The following is a 21,220-nucleotide window of genomic DNA, read 5'->3' on the forward strand; positions in this document are numbered from 1 at the left end:
CACAGGCCAGATCCAGCCCAAGAGCTGCAAGTTGGACTGCCCACCTCACTGTGAAAAATTTGTGCACCTGATTGACCCCAGGGACTGCCGGCATTGCTCCCTGACCTGATGTTCACCCTAAACTACTAGACCCTTTGATGGGATGATTTGCTTCTTCAGAGCTGACATTTTAAATGGGCTTAAGTCATTAAATCTCTTACTTACTCAATCATCTTTAACTTTTCCACTCTGGAAAGCATTTCAATCACCTTCCCCATGTCTTGGTCCCTCAGTCGATTGTCCTGCAAGCTGCAAATCAGTTTGCCTGGTTAATATTCCCCCACAAATAATTCTGAGCTGATTTTAAAAGCATCGCTCGCCCCCAATAACGCGGGTCACTTACTTTATTTCTTCAAGTTGAAGGCAGTTTGGAAAGACTTGTGCCAGGCCAGTTAGCCCCAGCGCAGTGATACTACCACCAGTTAACCTGAAAAACACAAAGCAAATCGAAAATGTCGGATCAGTACAAATCCACCAGACTTGTGGCAGAAACAGAACTGGAAAGGACCCCAAAGGGTCATTGAGTCTAGCTTCCTGCCTTCACTAGCAGGACCAGGTACTGATTTTGCCCTAGATCTCTAAGTGTCCCCCTCAAGGACTGAACTCACAACCCTGGGTTTAGCAGGCCAATCTTCAAACCATCCATCACAGCTCGCAGGAATCTGAGTTCCTGACATTCCATTTCCCTTCTTTTCAGTCTCTTAATATGCAGGGGAAAGCTGCAGGAAGTGGAGAGGAAAATACTCCCCAAACTGCTTTCAAACAAAAGCTCAACACAGCCAAAATGGAGTTCTTCATCTTTCCCACCCTAAGCCCTGCCCACTCCCTTCTTTCTCCATCACCATGGACAGCACCTCAGTGTCACTCAGCCCCATAACTAAGGCTAAGATTTACTCACAGGCATTTTTGGTAAAAGTCATGGACAGGTCACCGGCAATAAGTAAAAATTCATGGCCCGTGACATATTCATGACTTTTACTAAAAATACCCCTGACTAAATCTCGATTTCTGGGGCCCTGCTGCTTCGGGGGCCCCACTTCAGTGCTGGGGGTTGACTGCCCCCCAGATGCTGCTCCCTGGGGACCGCTCTCTGGATGGCCTCCGGGAGCCTCTGGGGATGCTGCGCCTTGGGACCATTGTTGCTCGGGTGGTTCGAAGGGTGCCCACAGGACTGCTGCTTGGGCACTCCCTGGAGCCAGCCGCACTGGTCACTGCTTGTGCGGTCCCCAGGGCCGGCTGCTCAGGCAGCGCTGCAGTCAGCCAGACCAGCCGCTTTGGAAGTCATGGAGGTTGTGGAAAGCCACGGAATCTGTGAGAAAATGGTCGCCTTACCCATAACCTACGCATGGTCTTTGACTTGGCCCTCTCCCTCGGTCCTCATGCCCAGCTATCTCAAAAGGCCTGTCTACACGCACAGCGACACAGCGGGTACGGGTGTACGGGTACACATGGGCAGCGGGTATAAGAGGCCAGGGTGGGCTAAGCTGCCTCAAAGAGCCTGCCTGCCACCTTTGGAGCGTGCTGCCGCCGAAAGGGTGGGCACCCTGGCTGTGGCCCCACCCACACTCTGCCCCGAGGCCCTGGTCCCGCACGTCTTCTTGCTGTCCCCGCTCTGCCCGCATGGGAGCCTCATGGCAGGGGGTGAAGAGTCATGCACGAGCAGTTGGCTGCCTGACGGGTGAGTGGGGCTGGGGGAGGGTGCGAAGAGGAGCATGCATGGGAGCTGTTGACTAGCAGGCAGGTGAGGGGGACCTGAGTGAGGCAGCAAAGCAGCAAAAGCAGCAGGCAGGGGGGCCAGGGGCAAGAGAAAAGAGAAGTGAGCGGCAGGCAGCGGGAGGGCCTCGCAGATGAGGCGAAGAGGCAAATGGCGGGGGGGACTCATGGAGGGGGACGCGGGGGGCTGGGGATGGAGCATCGGCAGAGCTTCCAGGAGAGGAGGCTGAGCAGGGGCGGGTCTCAAGGCAGGGCCACCGTCCGAGTGCTCACAGCCTCCCCACATGGAGGTGTCATGCACCACCAATGCCAGTACCACTGTGCTGCTGCAGCACGTGTGGTGAAGACATTCTATGCTGATGGGAGAAAGCTCCATCGACTTAGAAAAAACAGCCCCATGAGCGGCGGAAGCTTATGCCAGTGTCACTTAAGACCCTCAGGGGGGTGGAATATTCACACCCCCAAGCAACGTAAGTTTTGCCGACATAAGTGGTAGTGTAGACACAGCCTAAATCTCACCACTTCTTCCTGCATAACATCTCTTAAGATCTCATCCTTCCTCTCCGTCCACTCAGCTAAAACTCTAGCACAATGGGGTCCTGATCCAGGTGCTACCCCAATGCCCCCTGCAGGCAAAGCATGGCTCTGCAGTGCTCTGCCACAGTTTCCCTTCTCACAGGGCCCCTTAAGAACTTCACACAGTCCAAAACGTAAAAACCAAATTCCCTTGCTGGGGTTCTACTTCATTAAGTCTAAATAAACTTGAAATAAAATCTGCCTGGCATGTAGTTTCTCCCCTCAGATTTGGATGGTAGCCCAGACCTCAGCTCAGGGAGGTAAGGGAAAGAATGACAGAGCTACTAAAAGAGATCCTGAAGAAAGTAACTGGGGAGATGTTGCTGAGAGCCCAGTCATAAAAAATGGGGAATTTGATGGAATCTAATAATATAATTAAAATGTGTAAAAGGGAAGTCAACTGTATTACTTATTGTAAACTCTAGTGCCAGGATTTGCCTGCTGTGCAATCCTGTCAGGAAAGAACGAAATGGCATTCATACTGATTTCTTTTAGTTTACATGATCAAGAGAAGGAGTAAGGCGAATGTTTACAATCAAGCAGGCTTATGCTATCAAGTTAGTGCCAAAGAGGCAGTAAGCCAGATACACTGAAACCACATAGTGTGTGTATAAGGACACTTGGCCAGAGTTGAATAATCACAAATGTAACCGGTCAGCTCAGTCATGCATACCAAGGTCCTACCGTGGTTGCTGAAACAAGGAGAACAGACCTGGACTATTTATACAGAATTTCTGGCCATCTGGAGAACAACAGTTCTTGAAGGGACTTTGCGTTGTATAATGACTGTCAAAACAAGTTTAAAGACCACCAAAGATTACAAAGAGACTTTATGTAAATTATATGAACTTTAAATTGACCATTTCAGCAGCTAGCAGGATGTTGATGGAGAAACTGCAAACTGAACAAGCAATAACTGCAAAATTGGCCACGGGACGTGCCACAAAGGGGTCCACAGAAAGGGACTTGCAGAGGTAAGCTGCTGACCGGACCAGACAGTGTTCAAGATGTGTCCCAAGATGGTTGTACAACAGTTATGGTCTAATTTGTCTTACACTAGCTGGTGTGACAAGATGTATTCCACAGTGAGTCAGGAAAATCCTAGTCTCATTTGCAAGAACTCAAAAGCTGATGCCTTGTTCCCTGATGGGATGGTAAGAGAGGATGACTCTCCTTTGGTTGGACATTTTGAATCTTCAGAAGAAGTATGAGTTGACATACCAGAACATCCAAAAAGAGGAACCAAGTTGGATCAGCCAGCAGAAATAGGATAAAACGACTGGTGTCCTTCAGCACATCACTTCTCAAAAGCTGAAGGCATCTGGAAGAGAGAAGACTGAGTTCCTGGGCCAGCAATCTCGGAGTCCTCCTGGTGGCAACAAATACCTATCTCAGACAGACCACCTTTAATGTCTCTTTCAATTTTCCAGCAGTTCAGGTTGCCTGTTAGCACACTGAGAAAAGACTATAGTTGTATCCATCCTTCACTCAATCTGTGTTCATGTGTCAAGTCCTGCTGTGGACAATTACTGAGCTGAAAGGTGATGTCTGACCAAAGACCTAGTGATAAGTAACACAGAGACTTTCTTTGGGAGATGTGATGGGGCGTCTGTCCCACACTGGTGGAGAAAGGGTTAAAGGCAGCCCTGGGGAGGCTGCGCAGCAGACAGCCAATCAGAGAGGGGCTGCAATGAGCAGCCAATCAGGGCAGAGCAGGCACACATATAAAGAGAGATACAGGGCAGTGGGGCAGTTCCCTCTTTGGAGCCCAGGGAGAAAGGACTGGGTCCCTGAAGGGCTGAAGAAACTGCCCACACCCTGGACAGAGCAGTGCTGAGCCGGGTCGGGAAGCAGAGGAAGCTCCAGCCTGACTGGCTGAAAGACTAATGCCCTGATACGGGGGCAGAGAAGGTGCTAGGGATACACGGAAGTGGCCCAGGGAAACGGAGGGCAGGGTTTGAAGGAGACGCAGCATTTGGCTTCCGCCTAGAGGGTCCCTGGATCAGAACCTGGAGTAGTGGGCAGGCCCAGGTCTCCCTCGCCCCCACTTGCCACTGAGGGGAGTGGCCAGTGAAGGGCTGCAGTTTGCCACTGAGGTAAGTGGCTAGAACCTTGGGCTGCAGTTGGCCACAGAGGTGAGTGGCTGGACAGAGGATTGGTGTTCCCCCGGAAGGGAAGGAGAACAGAATGGTGCATGTGGGGCTGGAGGCCTCTGGCCTGAAGAGGATGCCGCCAGTCCTTGAAGTGACGTGGGTCCGGAACAGAAATCACGCAGGTGAGACACCACCGGAGGAGGGCGCCCTGCAAAAAGACAGAGCTAATGCCCAGAATGACCAGCAGGAGGCATCATGGTGGTGAGTCCCAGCCTGTTACGCGAGACAACCCAAAACAGTCAATTGGTCGCTTCCTGAAACTGGTACCTAATTAGTACGGATGGACGTATACATGCCCGTGCGTGTTGTCACAGAATTACAGCATGTGTCTTTGTTTTGGAACAGGTTCCAGCCAAGATTGTTGTAAAGTAGGTTTAAAACTCAGCAAGTTACTGCTGTTAACAAAGACTGCAGAACTGCACGTCTACCATAGTTAATGGTAGACTGCCTTTTAAGTTCTAGGTGTATACAGACATAAAATGAGGCCAGGATTGACCTCTGTAGCATAGACGCTTGCTATGATGATGGAAGGACTTTTTTCATCACATAATAAATCTGCCCTCTCTAGAGGAGGTAGCTAGATTGATGGAAGAATTCTTCTGTCAATCTAGCAGAGTCTACACTGGGGCTAAGGTTAGCTTGACTACATCTCTCGGGGCTGTGAATTTTTCATACTTCTGAGTGATGTTGCTAGGTCAACCTAAGTTTTAGGTGTCAACCAGGTCTAAGTGTGCAGGCTTCTAGTACTGGACTTGGTCTATCATAATGTAGGGGTTTATTTTAGGTAGTTAAGACTGTTAGGCAGATCTTGGGGCTAAAATAAGTCATTGAGAAATAGGTAACAAGGATTTGACTACTACAGGTCCATGGAGACAAATGCACCATGAAATCAATGATACATCTGAGATATATGGATAATATTTTCATCCTCTGGACAGACGGCTTAAATTCTCTTATAGATTTCCACCACAACTCCAACTACTACCCATCCATTAAACTCTCTCTGGAACACTCCCACACTAGCATCAACCTCCTGGACCCCATAATCAGCGTCAACAATGGAACCCTACAGACAACCCTAGACAAATAACCCACAGATCACCACACCTACCTCTATAGACCATTCTTCCTATGCCTTACAGATATTAGGGTTGGTCCAAAATTTTCCATAGAAGCTTTTTTTTTTTTTTTTGGAGAAATAATTAGATTTTCAACTTAACCCAATTTTTTGCAGAAAGTGTCTCTGTTTTCCTCAAAAAAAATTGATTTTTGAAAGCCTGAAAACCAAAAAGCTTTTGTCCAAAAAATGAAAGAAAAAAAGTGTTTCAATCCACTCTAATAGATATAAAGGATCTTTACAGCAGTATAATGTGATGCAAATCTTTTGCAGCTATCTCCTGGCATTTGGTAGCAATGCACAAAAGGTACCATATACAATCACATTTTTCATGTATTTTTGTGTTGCACTAAACAACGCAACAGATTATATTTTAGACAACATCACCCAGAGCAAAAGATTTAAAATACATATGACATAAGATGGTGGTACAAAATCCAAAGGGGAACCCATTCCCTATTCCTATTCAGCACTAGAGCAAAGTAAGATGGGTTGACCATAATATTAAATGCTTACTCTAGTTTCTTCAGACTCTTGATCTTCGGTAAGCTTTTGGAAAGAGCAGCTGCAAATTCGTCACCAAATTTCCTGCTCCTAAAGCTAAAACAATAAAAGAGTGGGCTAAAACACGATAGAACAAAACAAAGCTCTATTTTTTTCTAACATTATCTATGATCCAGCCACCTTATTGCATCATTTTTATATCTAAACATATTAGTTCTTTAAATACCATTTCAAAATAATCAAATGCACAAAGGGGGAAAGCCTATATTGGCTTGGTTACTAAACACTTCATGCAGTAGCTGTTGCTAAACGGTGGAGACAGTATGACGGAGCATTCTGCTAGCGCTATGATAAAGATAAGAAATTCCTTACTTAAGGACATTTTCTACTCACGTTATATCGGTGAGCAGAGAAAAACTGACTCTTATGAACTGGAAAGGCCTAATGGTTCCTGTGTGTAAAGTATTGAAGTCAATGGAGTTAGACCAGGGATGAATTTTGTTCGAATGCTTTAAAGCTGTTATTGGAGAAATATACCATTTACACTATGGTAAATTAGTTGCACATGGTGCCCTGGAATGCATGCAATCTTCAAAGTGAACTTAGCACTCATAAAAGGTATCAAATTGACAGCTCTGGAGATTGAAATGCCTATTTTGCCCCTCTCCCCCAGCCCCCGAAATGGAGGCCGTCAAGTACCAGCTTTAGCGATGAGATGGTAGTTCACTCTCCGTCTTTGATCTCTCTGCTGAACCTGCCCACAGCAATGGGGGCACCTGTCCAGTAGAAACTGAACTGAAAAAAGTCAGAAGGCAGCAAATTTCAGTCGCTATCAGTGCTGGCTGGCTGTGAACCAGCAACCCAGAGGTGAAATGCTTGGGACTTCACGGCTAGATATCTCAGCCCTCCAATGATAGGTAATTTAGATACCCATTTCCCATTCACTGTAATGGTAAATGGGCATAGAAATCCCTTCAAAATCTCAATCCAAATGCACGTCTTTCATGCATTTCTTACCTCAGATGCTCTATATTTTTACAGCTCGCTAGAACCTCCAAACAATCTAATTCCATGGGACAGCCTGCAAAATCCAAGTGAGTCAAATCCCGGCCACAGTTAATGATGAAAACCAAAGCTGAAACATCTAGAGATGTCAATCTAAAGTTTCTAAATTCATACTTGAAATTTAACTGGCTCCCGACATGTTGGGCTAATTCAAGGTCTTGTGTTTCGTAAATACAATGGCACAGCTCAATTATCTTGGGCCCCGTTAGATTAGTAGCTGCCAGCTTCTTCAATGACTGCAAAATGGCGGCTTGCTTGTCCCGCACCCACACCTGATTTCGTTCAGCTAACTGGGTAAGGAACGTCCTACACTCTTTTGACGAGAGGCCTGAGAGAAAGATGTGAAAATTCTCCATGAATTCAGTCCTGGCTTCATTTTTTAAAGTCCACTTTGACTTCAAAGAGAACTTTTTCTTCAGGTAATTTCCGTCGACTGCGTTATTTATCATCAAGTTCAGCGCAGCAAAGAACTCCTGAAGACTCAAGTGCACGAAGGCATGGCCGGCCTCTGGGAGGCTGTCACACCTCTTCACCTCAAAGACGGTCAGCAACCCATGTAGGGAAGCAAACTCTTTCACATGCTCTGGGATATCATCAACGTAAAACACTATCTTCTTCTCTTCCAGGCCTTTCAGTGCAAGGTCACACAGGCCCAAAATGGCCGTCCTGTGGTGATTCAGCTGCGTGTCTTCACTCACAGTGCCCTCTGTCTGCTGTTTACTTATAAAGATGAGGAGCATTTTGATATAAAATTGGGTCATGGTCTGAGGAAGCTCCACCTTTGACAAACGTTTCTTCAGCAAATATTCCAAACAGACACAGACAATGCAGCACAAGGCAGGGATCAAGCACATGCTCAGAAGCTTGCTGTTGTTTTTCAGGTGAGCGATGGCCTGCTCTTTGAAGGAATGTTGGTGGAAATAGTGGCTGGCGTACTCTTCAACTTTCTCGTGGTCAAATCCCCAAATTTCTGCCAGCAGATCTGCTCTGCTTAATAGAAAGTCGGGTAATTTCTTAGGACGACTGGTGACCAGCACCGTGCACCCAGGGAGAAGTCTTCCAAAGCAGAAATTGGCAAACAGCTCAGATATGGACATAGGTCTGTGGAAGGCAGGTCTTACACAAGGTGAGGCTGGCTGGTCTATGTTCCCCACAAATTCATCCAGCCCATCAAAGATGAACAACATGCGCTGGGCGTTCTCCAGGAGGTGCTGAAATACAGCATCAGGGCTATCTTCTGGCTGAAGGACCAAATCAAACAAAAGCTCCTTTAAAGTCAGCTTTCTGCTGATCAGATTCAGCTGCCTAAACTCAAAGAGAAAAGTAAACAGAAATTGAGGCAAAGCTCCTTCTGCCCACTTCTGGCAAAGTCGATGCATCAGCATGGTCTTTCCCATCCCCGGTTTGCCAAACAAAAGGATAATCCTGGTGGTACCCGAACTAACGACACTTTCAAACAGGTCTGAGACTTTCACAGCCGTGTCCACACATTCCTCTGCTTCCTGCATGCCTGCCGAGTCCTCCCTGGGTTTATCTGCTCTCTCCTTTAGTCTGGAAGCTTTACTTTGCCGGATGACTAGGTTGACGAAGGCTTGGCTGAAAGCAGGTGGCTGTGCTTGTCCCAGGACAGCTGCTCCTGCTGCTCTCTCATTTCCATACCTTTGAGACACTGAAGCAATGATGAGATGCCGGTACCTTTCAGCTGAGTCTGAGAGACATAGAATGACAGAGAAAGAGTGTGTGAGACAGAGTGGTAATGAGAAACAGCTAGATCAACTTCATGAAAAGTGATCTTCACCATAATAAATACAGTGAGACTGTGGAGCTGTGCCAGTTCATATAGGATCTGGCCCACTACTTAACCACTGAAATAGACCCTGATTGTATTGGGAGGTTCACGGTCTAAAGTACTTCCCCCCACCCCACTCTGGCCCTGATCTATTTACAAAGTCCATGTGGTTATTTACCTATGTCATTTAAAAAAAATCTATGCTTCAAAACATGCATTTAAAACAGTAACTCAATACCACAACCCTACAATTGCAGAGCAGTATACCCAGCCCAGCAACCCTACACCAAGTAATTAGTAAACAAAGCAGCAGTCTTGTATGACCTTGCAATAACAAGCCACGTGCATACACAATTATATAGTGTTATTTGCCCAAGTAGCGTATCTTCCATCCTCTGCCTCATGGACCTGGTTTTGTGGATTCAAACTTCTCCCTCACACCACATAGGGAGTAAGACAAGCGCACAGCTCAAACAGACATTACGGGCTTCATGCAGAAATTACTGGCTATGGCTGTCTGCCCTGTGTTGTGCAGGAGGTCAGACTAGATGATCATAAAGGTTCCGTCTGGCCTTAAAATCTATGGAAATTAGCCAAGGGTTAGAAAAGGTCTCCATTAGGACCCCAGTGGCTGGTTCAGAAATAACAAAATATCCCTGTCGTCTTCTGAGCAATCTCATCCATTTTCTGCATGGCGCTCAGCCCAGTAACAGACTGATTAACTCTGAGGAAAGGTGTTCACTGCTGAGCTCCTTCCCAGAGACTGTGGACTATTTTTATTTCAGACAAGATCCTAGGGTGTTTTGTTAGGCTGCCAAGAATGCAGGAGACAGAGGGACAGATAAAGGGCAATGACTGGAACCTAACGGGTGTTCCCTCCCTCAGGAGGGCAGAGTCCCTTACAGATGACATCTGGATGTATTTCTCTTTTTTATTATCGATAATGTAGGTATTGATGCCTATAGCTAAGGTTGCCTGACACTTCCCATTATAAGACCCTGTTTTCAGTTGCTTTTAACTTTGACAAATGTTAACCATTCAGACAAAATTTCCCATGCTGGGTATCTGCCTCAGGCTGAATTTTTTGAAAAAATTTCAGCTAAAATGACTCAACCATCTCTGTTGTTTTTTTTTAAAAAAAATTCTTACAACCGCATCACTGAGAAGCTGTAGTATAGCCACGCTTTGGAGCAGGGGGACTTGACATTTGACTTTTACGTGGCCTTTTGCTGTGTCTGTAAAAATATGTCCAAAAAAAATCTCAGTTCCCACATGCTTAGTAGGACTTTGTTAGTGTTTGGCAGCTAAATTCTCTGGAGGTTACATCTGCACTGAGGACGCTCCATCCCCTCACAGCTCCTGTCTGTGACCAGCCTGCACATGCGCCATTCCCACAGAGCAACCGAGCACACTCCAGCCAAGGCTGCAAGGGACTTCCCTTGACATTGCTCCTCCTGGCAGCTGATGTAGTGCCAGGCACTGGAATTGAGAGCAGAGAGACTCTGCCTCTCCTGTGTTCTCAGAGCCACCCTTGCTCATGCCCAGGTAGCATGGAGGAGAAGGAAGACACAACTGGCTCAAATGCAGAGAGGTGAGGAATAGGGGTGGGGGAAGGATATGAGCTAGAGCCAGAAGAGGAGGAAAGAGGCAGGAGTAAAGAAGGGCAGAAGATGAGGTAGGAATCAGAGCTGTGGAGGGATCAGGATAGCTGCAGGGGTGGGACAAAACAGGTGCAAGAGCAGGGGGGCAGAGGAAGGAGTTGGGGGCAGGAGCTAGGGTGTTGATAACCAGGTTGTGGGAGGGGAGGGGCTGGAGAGGGAGCAGAAGGAGACAGGGAGAAATTGGGTGGGGGGACAGAAGAGTCCATAACTAGAGCTTACTTGCCTCCAGAACTTGGAATTGAATCCATGAGTCCTGAGTCTCAACACTACCTTGCTGTCTAGCAAATAGGCGTGAAACATACAGGTAAAATGTGTGTCCCCACTCCCCTCTAGGGGCAGGGCCACGTAAAAGATAACAGCCTTCTGCTGCTACCAGCTATTCCATTAGTTTGAGCAGTAGAGGACTGTGCTATGGATCTAAAAATCCGAGCCAGGCTGCTGACTCAAATAGAGAATCAATATGGTTCCATGTGATATAATTTTGCTGGGTTTTATTTTTTTTATTATTATTAAGTTTTTTAAAAACCCTAGAAATTATATTTTAAAAAAACTAAGTTAAAAGAATGTGCAGGTTGCAAAATCAAGCACCCAAAAGTTTGGCAATGCCAGAATTAGGGTTGCCTGTGCAACCTTAACTCATACTCACCTTGTGCATGTGCATTATGATACAGTCTTTCATTATAGCCATGAATTTGGATCCTGAGCTGGGATCAGAGTCCAGACCCCTCCAAGCTGAGAGCTGTCAAACATTTTGCTTTGCACCCATTTCAGTTTCCAAACAACTCTCTGAATTCACAATGTGGTGGGACCAAGGCCTTGTTCCTGACCTCCTGAGACATGCCCCCTCTGAGAACACACTAGTACCTACTGGAAATGCTAGCTAGCTCCCTACAACCTTGCTCTCTCCAACCCCTCTGTTGCTTCGTATTGTGCACCAATGTAAGTCATCTATAATTTTGCCATTCATATTTTGTGGGTGTTGGCTCAGGCCATACGGCCAATGTTGGTGTTATTCTGTCTCACCTCCAGTTTGTGGAAATTAAATTCTTCCTCAGTTTCTCTGGGTTTTGAAATCATACAAGTGCATTTTCAAATGTGCAAAACCAGCTCTGGAGGCTTATTGGAGTTTTGTAATAAAATTGCATGTTTCCGGAACTGGTTCCCCATTCCAAAAAAAAAAAAAATCTTTCATGAATAACAAATTGTGAAAGACCTTCTGGGCATGTAATTCTTTCAAAGGTTTTTATTCTAGATTATTTTAATCCATCTTTTTCTAGAGGGGTTTTTATTGCACCTCTGAGCCAGTTTTTTGCTAACACCCATTGTCTTTGTCTCCGTTGCACATGAGATAATGCAGCTTCTCAACACAGGCTTCTCATAATGAGGCAGGATGATTTCTTTGTGCTTTTGATTTATCTACTGGCACACAAGAAAAAGAATGGGCACTTGGGTCGATACTGTATACGACACATACAAAGTCAATAACTTGGCATTTCCCCACAGATGAACACGCTCATGCATCGTTTGAGAAATCCACATACCTAATTGTTGCTGTTTAGGCTTTTTACCATTGGGATGAGAATTGCTTCCATGACGACGTCTTACAGGTCCTGAAAGTTGAAAAGCAGCAAATATATTAATGCAGCATTGTGAGCTTGAGATCACATGGTATAGCATCCCGTCCACAACAGCCAATCAAAACCCTGCAACTGCTAGGGAAAAGCATGTGTGCAGTGCAGTCATATATGGGGACAGATAACAGAATGTCAGCATCACCTGATTTGTGGGGGTAACATTCATTTGTGCTTCATGTAGCAGGGAGAGGGTGTAAATTCTGTCACTTTGATCCCATAGTTGACTGGATGCATAAAAATGTCAGTGTAACATTAGAGGCTGTTCATGGCTTTGAGTATCTTCACTGGCAACACTTTAAATTAAAAGGGTATTTATTAAAAAAAAAAGTGTTCGGAATTAGAAAATGCTTATCAGATGTTTTCGATGGATCCTTTCACCATTTATTAAGAAGCATGGTGCTAAGACATATTGATCACCAACGCATTAACCAGACCGTTCTCTGAGGGACTGTTGCAAAGTGCACTGAGTCTACCAACATACATTCCTAGATTCCAAGGCCAGAAGGATCCATTGAGATCATCTAGTCTGGCCCCCTGTACAGAAGGAAGTAGGAACTTCCCTGATTTTGCACTACAACAAGTGTTTTAGAAAAACATCCAATCTTGATTTCAAAATTGCCATGATCAAGAATCCAACTGTTGCGATGGTTAGTAGTCCTCATTGTTCCTTATTGATTGTCTGAATTTATCTAGCTTCAATTTCCAGTCATTGGATGTCGTTATATCATTGCCAGCTAGAGTGAAAATAACAGCCAGCATCTGGTTGGGAAGTCTGGCTCAGTCTTCATTACGTTTCTCTCTTGCTTAGGAAAGAGGCTTTTAAAAAAAGAGCCAAACTTCCCAATCAATGACATTCATGGGTGTTTGAAATCAGGCAGAATGAGTCTCCCCCCAACCGCCAACCTGGGGATGTCGCCTAGCCTCTTGTGATCTGTGTGCACAATTCCCCAGCCCCTGACAGAACTGGGTAGCAGAGTTTATGGAATCTGGCCTGTTACAATGGAACATGGTTACAGCTTTCTCTCAATCTCCACCCTGACCCAAAAGCCTTTCCGTAGATTTCCTCCAGGGTCAGACTCTGCACTTTCAGCTGATCCTTCCAGCTGTCTGTCTCTCTCTTACAATTTTTGTCTGTTTTCAGTTTCTCTGTGTTCTGCCTTCCCTCCCTGCACATGCCTACTCAAAACAATACTCAGCAAAAGCTCCTCGGTGGGTTCACATACTCCTGATGGTTTAGGGTGGGGTTTACCCTTACAGTTATGTTAATTGAAAGCTATGTCCACACCTATCGAGCTCAGTGAGGTTTTAACTCACTCCACAACAAGGTTTCACATAGCTCCTAACATTACCGTTAAAGTATATCACTCATTGCTATTAGTTATTTATATTATAGGAGCCCCAGTTGGGATCAGGCTCCCCCATGGTGCAAGATGGTGCACACATATACAGTAAGAGGCAGTCCCTGCCCCCAAGAGCTTACAATCTAAACAGATCTGAACTGGGAAGATGAAATTTTAAAGGGCCAGGACTTTGCCATATTGAGGTTTTGTGGGTATACAGAGAAGAGAAAGAAGTGGATGCAGAGATATAGGGAGGGTAGTCTGGTAAAAATCCTCTCAACTGTACGTTATACAAGGAAGTAGTGAGAGGTGGGTTGGATAGGATGTGGTTTTGAATATATAAAGAGAGCGATTCTTGCAGATTCAAGACTGAGATAATAGATCCAAAAGCTGCACATTGTGCCACAGATTACAGCTGCACACTGTACCACAGAAAACAGCCCACAGTGTCCTTAACATTTCCATAACCACACTGTAATTTAGGCATATCGGTCCCAATTTGCAGTCATGTTTGTACACACACAAATGCGGGTCGACTTTGTGCAAGTGCCAATCCCACATGCATGCACAGTTCTGGGGATACAAGCATTGCATGACTATCTAGGTCTCTGCATAAACCCTCAAGTGCAAAACGGGGGTGTGTGTTGCACATGCACAAATTACAGGCTATCAGGGCCACTGGCAACAGTGACTCAGAGCCACACATGCCTGGCACCCTGCAGGAGCTACATGTTCCTATGAATTTGAATCTCAGGCTATGTCTACATTAGAAACACTGCAACGGCACAGGTGCAGGAGCTCGTAGGTTGCTGTAGTAAACCCACCTCTCCAAGAGGTGGTAGCTAAGTGGACAGAAAACTTCCGTGTGAATTGTTCATACCCCTGAGCTACATAGCTGGGTTGACCTAATTTTCCAGTCCTTAGGGTATGTCTACACTACAGCAACTCTACCCGCATAACTGGGTAATATAGTGTAGTCCACACTGTAGATGCAGCCTGTGTTGATGGAAGGGTTTTTCCCATCAGTGTAGGAACACAGCTTCCCCAGGGTAGCTGCATCTATACTGGGGAATAGATCGGCAAAACTGTGCTGCTCAACGGTGTGGGTTTTTTCACACACATCCAGTGTAGCTGTGTCAACCTAACTTTTAAATATAGACCAAACCTTAGCTAATCTCTAAAGTCACAGACCCACGTATGCCTGGCTGGCGCTCTTAGCATAAGTCACCATCTGAACCAAAGGCTCTGAACTGGAGTAGGCCTGGCTCTGGCGGAACAGCAATGCGCCCGGTGTCAGCGTACAAAGCAAGCACATTCCTGACTGGCCAGGATTGTACAAAAGCACACAGATCTCTCATGTAACTGTGTAAACACATTCTCAAGAACACATAAGATCAGGAGGGGATGACAGGATAACAGATGAGGATGTTCTAACTAGCAGGTACAAAGGTGGTAACTAACATCTGGAGTGTAATTGGTAACTTGTTTGTATGCATGTATAAAAGGAGAAGTCCTGGGGGGGAGCATCACTGTCCAGCCTAGGGGACAGCATCCTGGTGTGCTGATTTGCCTCGTACCATTGTCGTGGGCATACGTGTGTGTGTGCACACATAACCATGGAGCCAGGGCACTAGGACTGCGCTTTGTCGACAATAAACCTGGCCAAGTGCCTCTGCCACCAAACCGTGTCTGTGGTCTTTCTTTCCAGATAACACCGAGGTCTCCTGAAGGGGTAAGCAGCATTAACTGCTAGTGCAGCTGGCATCGGAGCGCCGAGAACAGCAGCACTGAGCAGCCGTAACAAATTAGCATCCCTAACAACTCTCCTCAGCACTTAACAACACGAATGGGAACTTCCTAGGCAAAATACAGAGCTCGACGGACTTCTGATCAACTATTTCTCTACCATGCAAAATCACACATGAAAATCACACTTGGCCACAGACTTTTAGCCTGCCCGCCCCTGGCCAAGCGCAGAGCTCTGCACAGCAATCAGCTCGCACTGTTCTCAGACACTCATTGGCATCCTAGGTTTCAAAAATTCAGCTCTATGTCTGCAGATTTCTTCAAGCTGCAGAGCACAGAATACAAAGGGTTCATTTCAGCATTTTTATTTCTACTTGTGTGCATCTTTGGGGCAGATGCAGCAGTAAGGTTAGAGCTTTCTAGATGAAAGCTAACCCACATCCAGCAGGCTTCTTCTACTGATGCCCGCCTGTGGAACAATTGCCTCCCAGCTCAGGAAGTGATAGTGCTGCAGCAATACTCACCACAGCCTTTCTCCGCCTGCTGCAATTCCCTTCATGCGGCTGGGTGGGGAGATGTGCCGGTGGTTTGAGTTTAGAAACCAGACACTGTTCAAATGAGAGACTGAGTTTCTTCAGCGGTGTAACACCCATCCAATAGTAACACAAAGCTTGGCACATTGCTGGTCATTAAATGACTTCCACAAACCGCATGGTGCGGTCATGTGCAACCGGGGTGCGTGGAGGAGTCTGAGCCTTTCCTGGTATGTTGGATTAAAGGCCTTGGACTGACCTTTGGACCACAATCCATAGCCAGGAAACCAGGCACTAAGCATCACTAAGTCAACATACAACCAAATGCATTTCCTCAAACCAACCCGCCATGAGGCCAGTCATTCAAATGCAGTGAATTAGCCAGAGGGGGTCATGTTATAATGCCCTGGGGCTAGGAGCTTCTCTAGACTGGAAGAACAAATCAGTAGACCGTTGGCGAATTCAGGGCTTATTGGGCTTTTCTGAAACATGCAGAGGGAAATCAAAACCTTGGCAAATACCTGAGACTGGTAGAGAATAAGAGAACACGGTACAAGTGGGTTCCCTCATGGGATGTTTCCATCTGGGCTCAGTTTGTGGCCTACTCTATGGTGGTTCAGATTACTGCAATGTCCTGGTCTTTGGCTCCGCCCCCAAGTACGGTTGCCAACCCTCCAGGGTTGTCCTGGAGTCTCCAGGAATTAAAGATTATGTCATGTGATGAAATCTCCAGGAATACATCCTGCCAAAATTGGCAACCATACCCCCAAACACGGCTACCTCGCAGAGGGCTGGGAAGCTCCTAGAATGTTATTCCCTTGTATTCATGCCACAGACACCGGGCTTACCTGCAGGTGGAGAAGGAGACTGAGTACTTGCTTCTGAAAAGCCTTCTTGTTTCTGGTTTAAATTACCTACAATTATTAATTTAAAATAAAATTAGGATATTGCCAGTGCCTCCCTCTAACGTGCTCCAAATGAGTTAGGCTCACCTGTCTGCGGCATTACCAGCTTGACAAAACCAAAGGTATGCGACATGCAAACACACACACAATGCTGCAAAGGAAACCCCGGTGCAGTGTCTGACAATCTGCTGAATTGCAAACAGGCACGGGGCACCGTGTCCTACCTCAGATGTGCCCTGACTCTCAGTTAATCTTTTGTTCCCAGAGAGCTGTGAAGCTTCAACTTTTACACCATGCAGTTTGCTCTGGCTTATGATGGGACTCACAATATTTGCAGTGCTGGACCTGCCTCAGCCTAAATTTCACCCACCCGCTCATCCGTCAGGTAACCTGGTTACTCATGGAACACCTGGTTTCAGCACCATTCCAGTGGGGCAGCCTGGAGATGTCAGGCTGATGCTAAAGTTTCAGTTTGCCATGGATTTTTGTATTGATGATAAATTCATGCATCATAGTTGTCAAGGAAAGGGCAGAGGTTTTAGCAGCTGGTGAAGAATAGTTCAGGTTTTCGTTATCCAGGAATGTGTGGGAAATGTTTTTGGCTTGTGAGATGAGCACAAATGCTAAGCTATCAGCAGCTAAATAGTTAACAATATAGAACTTATTAGGTGACAGAGTATACCCCAAAGAAATAAACAGGTGTTTTATTTCACAGCCGTTGCTTTAGGCTGCCTGCCTGCAGATTCAGACAGACATCACTACACTGGTTTGTACGGCTTCCGTTTGAACATTTCGCTTCATAACCAGAACATTTTTCTTTTGAAATGAAAAAGACTTTGGAGCAAAGTTCTGTGGCACAGATTGGAGCTGGGGAAACTTCTGCAGAATCACAGACCCAGTTCAGGGTAAATGGTGATCACTGTATCACTAGTGATGAATGAACCTCCAAAGGTCTAGAGCTTTGGTCTGGATAAAGCTCAGCATTTATCAGAGAATCTTTGGTCTAAAAAGCATTAGACTCACAAGAACAGACTCATTTCCAGCATTTGCTATTTTGCTTAAGCTGAAAGTACAATGAGATCAGTACAGTATTTTGGTATTTCCATTTCCAGGGCCCAGCTGAAAGCAGGGAGATGCATACAGAAGATCTCTCCGTTGTACTTGGCTGGTACCAAAAACCATGAACAATGACCATTTTAAATGATTACTTAATATTTGTATTACAGTAGCACTCAGAGGCATCCATCAAGATAATTGTATTAGGCACTGTGAAATTAGGGTGACCAGAGAGCAAGTGTGAAAAATCGGGAGAGGGGATGGCAGGTAATAGGTGCCTATATAAGACAGACCCCTGAATATCGGGACTGTCCCTATAAAATCAGGACCTCTGGCCACCCTATGTGAAATAAACACATGAAACCACAACTCTTGATCTAGAGATTTTACAATCTAGGAAACTTTAAAAAAACAACACTGAATTCTGACGCTAAAACTTGCTTTAGCTTGAACTCTGGAAGAAAGTACAAGTCAATTCTTATTTTTAGCTTGTAGCCAGATTTAACTTTGTTCCCCTTTCCTTTTCTTGGCGGGTTGCTCCTGGAGCACTTGACTATTCATGGAGGCAGACAGGGTTAATGTGCAATAACAAGACTGCTTGCATCATCTTTCTGCTTAGATGAGCAGTCAGTTATTTGCATAACCTCCTGCTATGCAGGAAACTGAGGGCTGAGGATATCCAACAGCTAAATAGAGAAGATCCGCTCAGTGAAATCCTAGATCTACTGAAGTCAATGGGGCTCAAGATTACACCAAATGTGTCAGGAAGTATTAAATAAGAGTTTGGTGTCTATAACGCTCTGTGTGGTGTAATTCGTTGTCAATGATGGCAGCTTACGTGGAGTATCTCCCATATTTTGCTGTATGGATCAGATTGGGAAGAAATTTCTTCTGATGTTTTCAAAGGGAGAAAATCACCTCACAACTTTTGGAGGGCTATAAAGTCATAAAGATTGTGGGATAAATTGTTCCAGCAGGTGGGACATTCAATTATAATGATTTAAACAATATTAATATAATTATGCATGTAAAATAAAATGACAGATGTATATACTGTATCATGATCACTCTTTGTCCTCTCATCAAAGCTCTCAAGATCATTATGGGGCAGAATACATTTTCATACCACAGTTCCAGCTTGGACTACTCAATGCCCTGAGTTCTTCCAAAGAGATTTTGCCTCTAAGGACATTTCTAATTTGGGAACTGGATGTTCTGATCATCCAGAGACAGGCCCTGATCCTGGAAGGCATTGCACACCCTCAACTCCCAGTTAGGTCAACTGGCATTGAGAGTGCTCAGTATCTTGCAGGATCAGGACCAGAATGAGCAAAGTGGACACAGTCCAAAATGATCCATTTACTGTATTTCCATCTTAAAACATCCACTCCCGTAATGCAGAATTCACTCCTGCCATTGCTCTGTCGAAGCCAAGACCTAAGAGTGGTGATGCTAGGGATCAAGGTTCTGGCTTCTTGTTTGGGAAGATGCCAGTGGAAACTGTTTCAGTGTGAATTGCAGCTGATCAACCCCCCAGTTCTTTCTCCTTTACCTTCTCCTGAGGCACTCATGAGCTGTATCTCCAGGTCCATGGGGAGGGTGCATTCCATGCAGACGCACTGGATAAACTGCTTCCAAATGATCGGTCCTGCATTCTCAAGTATGTCAAGGAGCCACAAGACCTTTTCTTTGCAGTCAGTGATCCCATCCACGTGACTGAGGTCCATGTGAGGGAGGAAACATTTCGCTTTCATAAGCAGCCACTCAGGGGCATGACTCAGGGACTCCACCAGCTGTGGCTGAGCATTTGCTATGGCCCTCTGGAGATCCATATCCTCCATCTGGGGCTGGAGGGAAGAAACCGGATAGGTTAGTAATGGAGTTGGGAACAATGGAAACCTGCCTTTGCCCTAACACTTACAAATCACTCCTGCCTGGTGTTTGGTTAGGCTGCTTATACAAAACCCCATATCTATTGTTCCCTTGTCCGTCCATCTCCCCACCATTTATCTGTTGTATTATTGTCAGAATCCTAGACTAGGAGCTCTTTGGGGCAGGGACTGTTTTTGGAGTGTGGGTTTGTACAATGCCTAGCACAAGGCAAGCCAATCCTCGTTTTTGGGGGCTCGGGGGCTACTGCGCTAGAAATAAATAACAGAAGCAGAGTTGTGTACAACTTCATCATCAATAACTTCACTGATATGGCAAGTTGGTCCATAGTTCACACATTGTCATAACAACAGAGCGGCTGGGAGGCTTTGGGCTCCAAGAGTGGGGTTATATTTTACTATTTAGGGGACTGATGCAGCCACTTTTAGTCTTGCGCCATGGACTTCTGTGGGAATTGTAACATGTTCTTGGCCCATTTGGAGACACAAAACCATGTCCATGTTCTACTCTCACAATCTCTTTTCCCTTACCCAACTGAAGATCTCCTACCTGCATCTTGAGACGGTGACCTTCTTTCTAGACTTTTACATTTTCAGATGTAACTGTGGATTCTCCTCCATTTCCTGTGGAATTACCGACCCCTGTAGACGTCACACTTTCAATAGACATCGGTTCTCGGACGCGTGTTTTGTGCATGTATGTGGATGTTTTGTCCTGTGCAGCCTCCTACGGGGAAAGAAGTAGACTGTTAACAGAGCAGGATATAAATACGCATGACTAAATACAAAATGCCTTATGCAATTACAAGTGTTTCAGATTTAGCAGTTCTGTCTAGGAGAGCAGCAGGGGGCTGGTAATGGGCTACAGAGCCTTTCATCTCCAGGTGAACAGTTCAAATCCTGCCCCTGTGAGGGGTGACCAAAGTGTTTTGCCATGTGATGACTGGGCTGTGAGAAATGAGTTGGTAGACTCGGTCAAGCTTCTTGCACATCGGGTTTCGTGTCAATGTGTGTGAGGCAGTTTTATCTCAAGATTAGAAGAGGGCAGAACTGGATTCTATTTTCAGCCCTGCCACTGTGTGAACTTCCACAAGACACCTTGTCTTTTTGTACCGCAGTTTCCACATGTGATAACAGCAGCCTCGGTGTTCTGAGACCTAGTTCATGCCTGGACGGTGCTTTCAGAACCTTGGAGGGGCGATGCTGCAGAACTGCAAAGCTCTAGTAAAACTACCAGCCCACCACAACTGACTCTAAATAGCACTCGTGCGGGTTATTTTGGCAGGAAAGCTAAGAAAGGAAGAGGCCATGGAGACTGAATTACCTTCTATCCCCTATTGGGGGTGAGAACGTCCCTCCAGGCCCAGGGCTGAAACACGTTGATGGTGGCTCAGAGTGGGGAAACTTGTACTGTTAATCTGATACCCTTCACTAAGATTATTTAATCTATTTTAGGGTTTACTATTGGCCCCCATCTCTGCAGTATCTGAGACTTCCCCA

The 21,220-nt window shown here is 45.8% G+C and overlaps 1 protein-coding gene across 1 annotated transcript in view; it reads right to left on the reverse strand.

Moving 5' to 3' along the window:
* Window positions 1-21,220, reverse strand: part of NLRC5 (NLR family CARD domain containing 5) — an 83,052-nt gene that overhangs the window by 58,420 nt on the left and 3,412 nt on the right. The window contains 8 exon segments of the mRNA XM_032774048.2: window positions 205-288; window positions 383-466; window positions 6,115-6,198; window positions 7,120-8,875; window positions 12,159-12,227; window positions 16,719-16,784; window positions 19,384-19,678; window positions 20,271-20,447. Coding sequence (XP_032629939.1) covers window positions 205-288; window positions 383-466; window positions 6,115-6,198; window positions 7,120-8,875; window positions 12,159-12,227; window positions 16,719-16,784; window positions 19,384-19,678; window positions 20,271-20,276 — 2,444 coding nt within the window. The 5' untranslated portion in view covers window positions 20,277-20,447.

This window comes from Chelonoidis abingdonii, chromosome 19, assembly GCF_003597395.2.
Source record: "Chelonoidis abingdonii isolate Lonesome George chromosome 19, CheloAbing_2.0, whole genome shotgun sequence".
Taxonomy (NCBI): domain Eukaryota; kingdom Metazoa; phylum Chordata; order Testudines; family Testudinidae; genus Chelonoidis; species Chelonoidis abingdonii.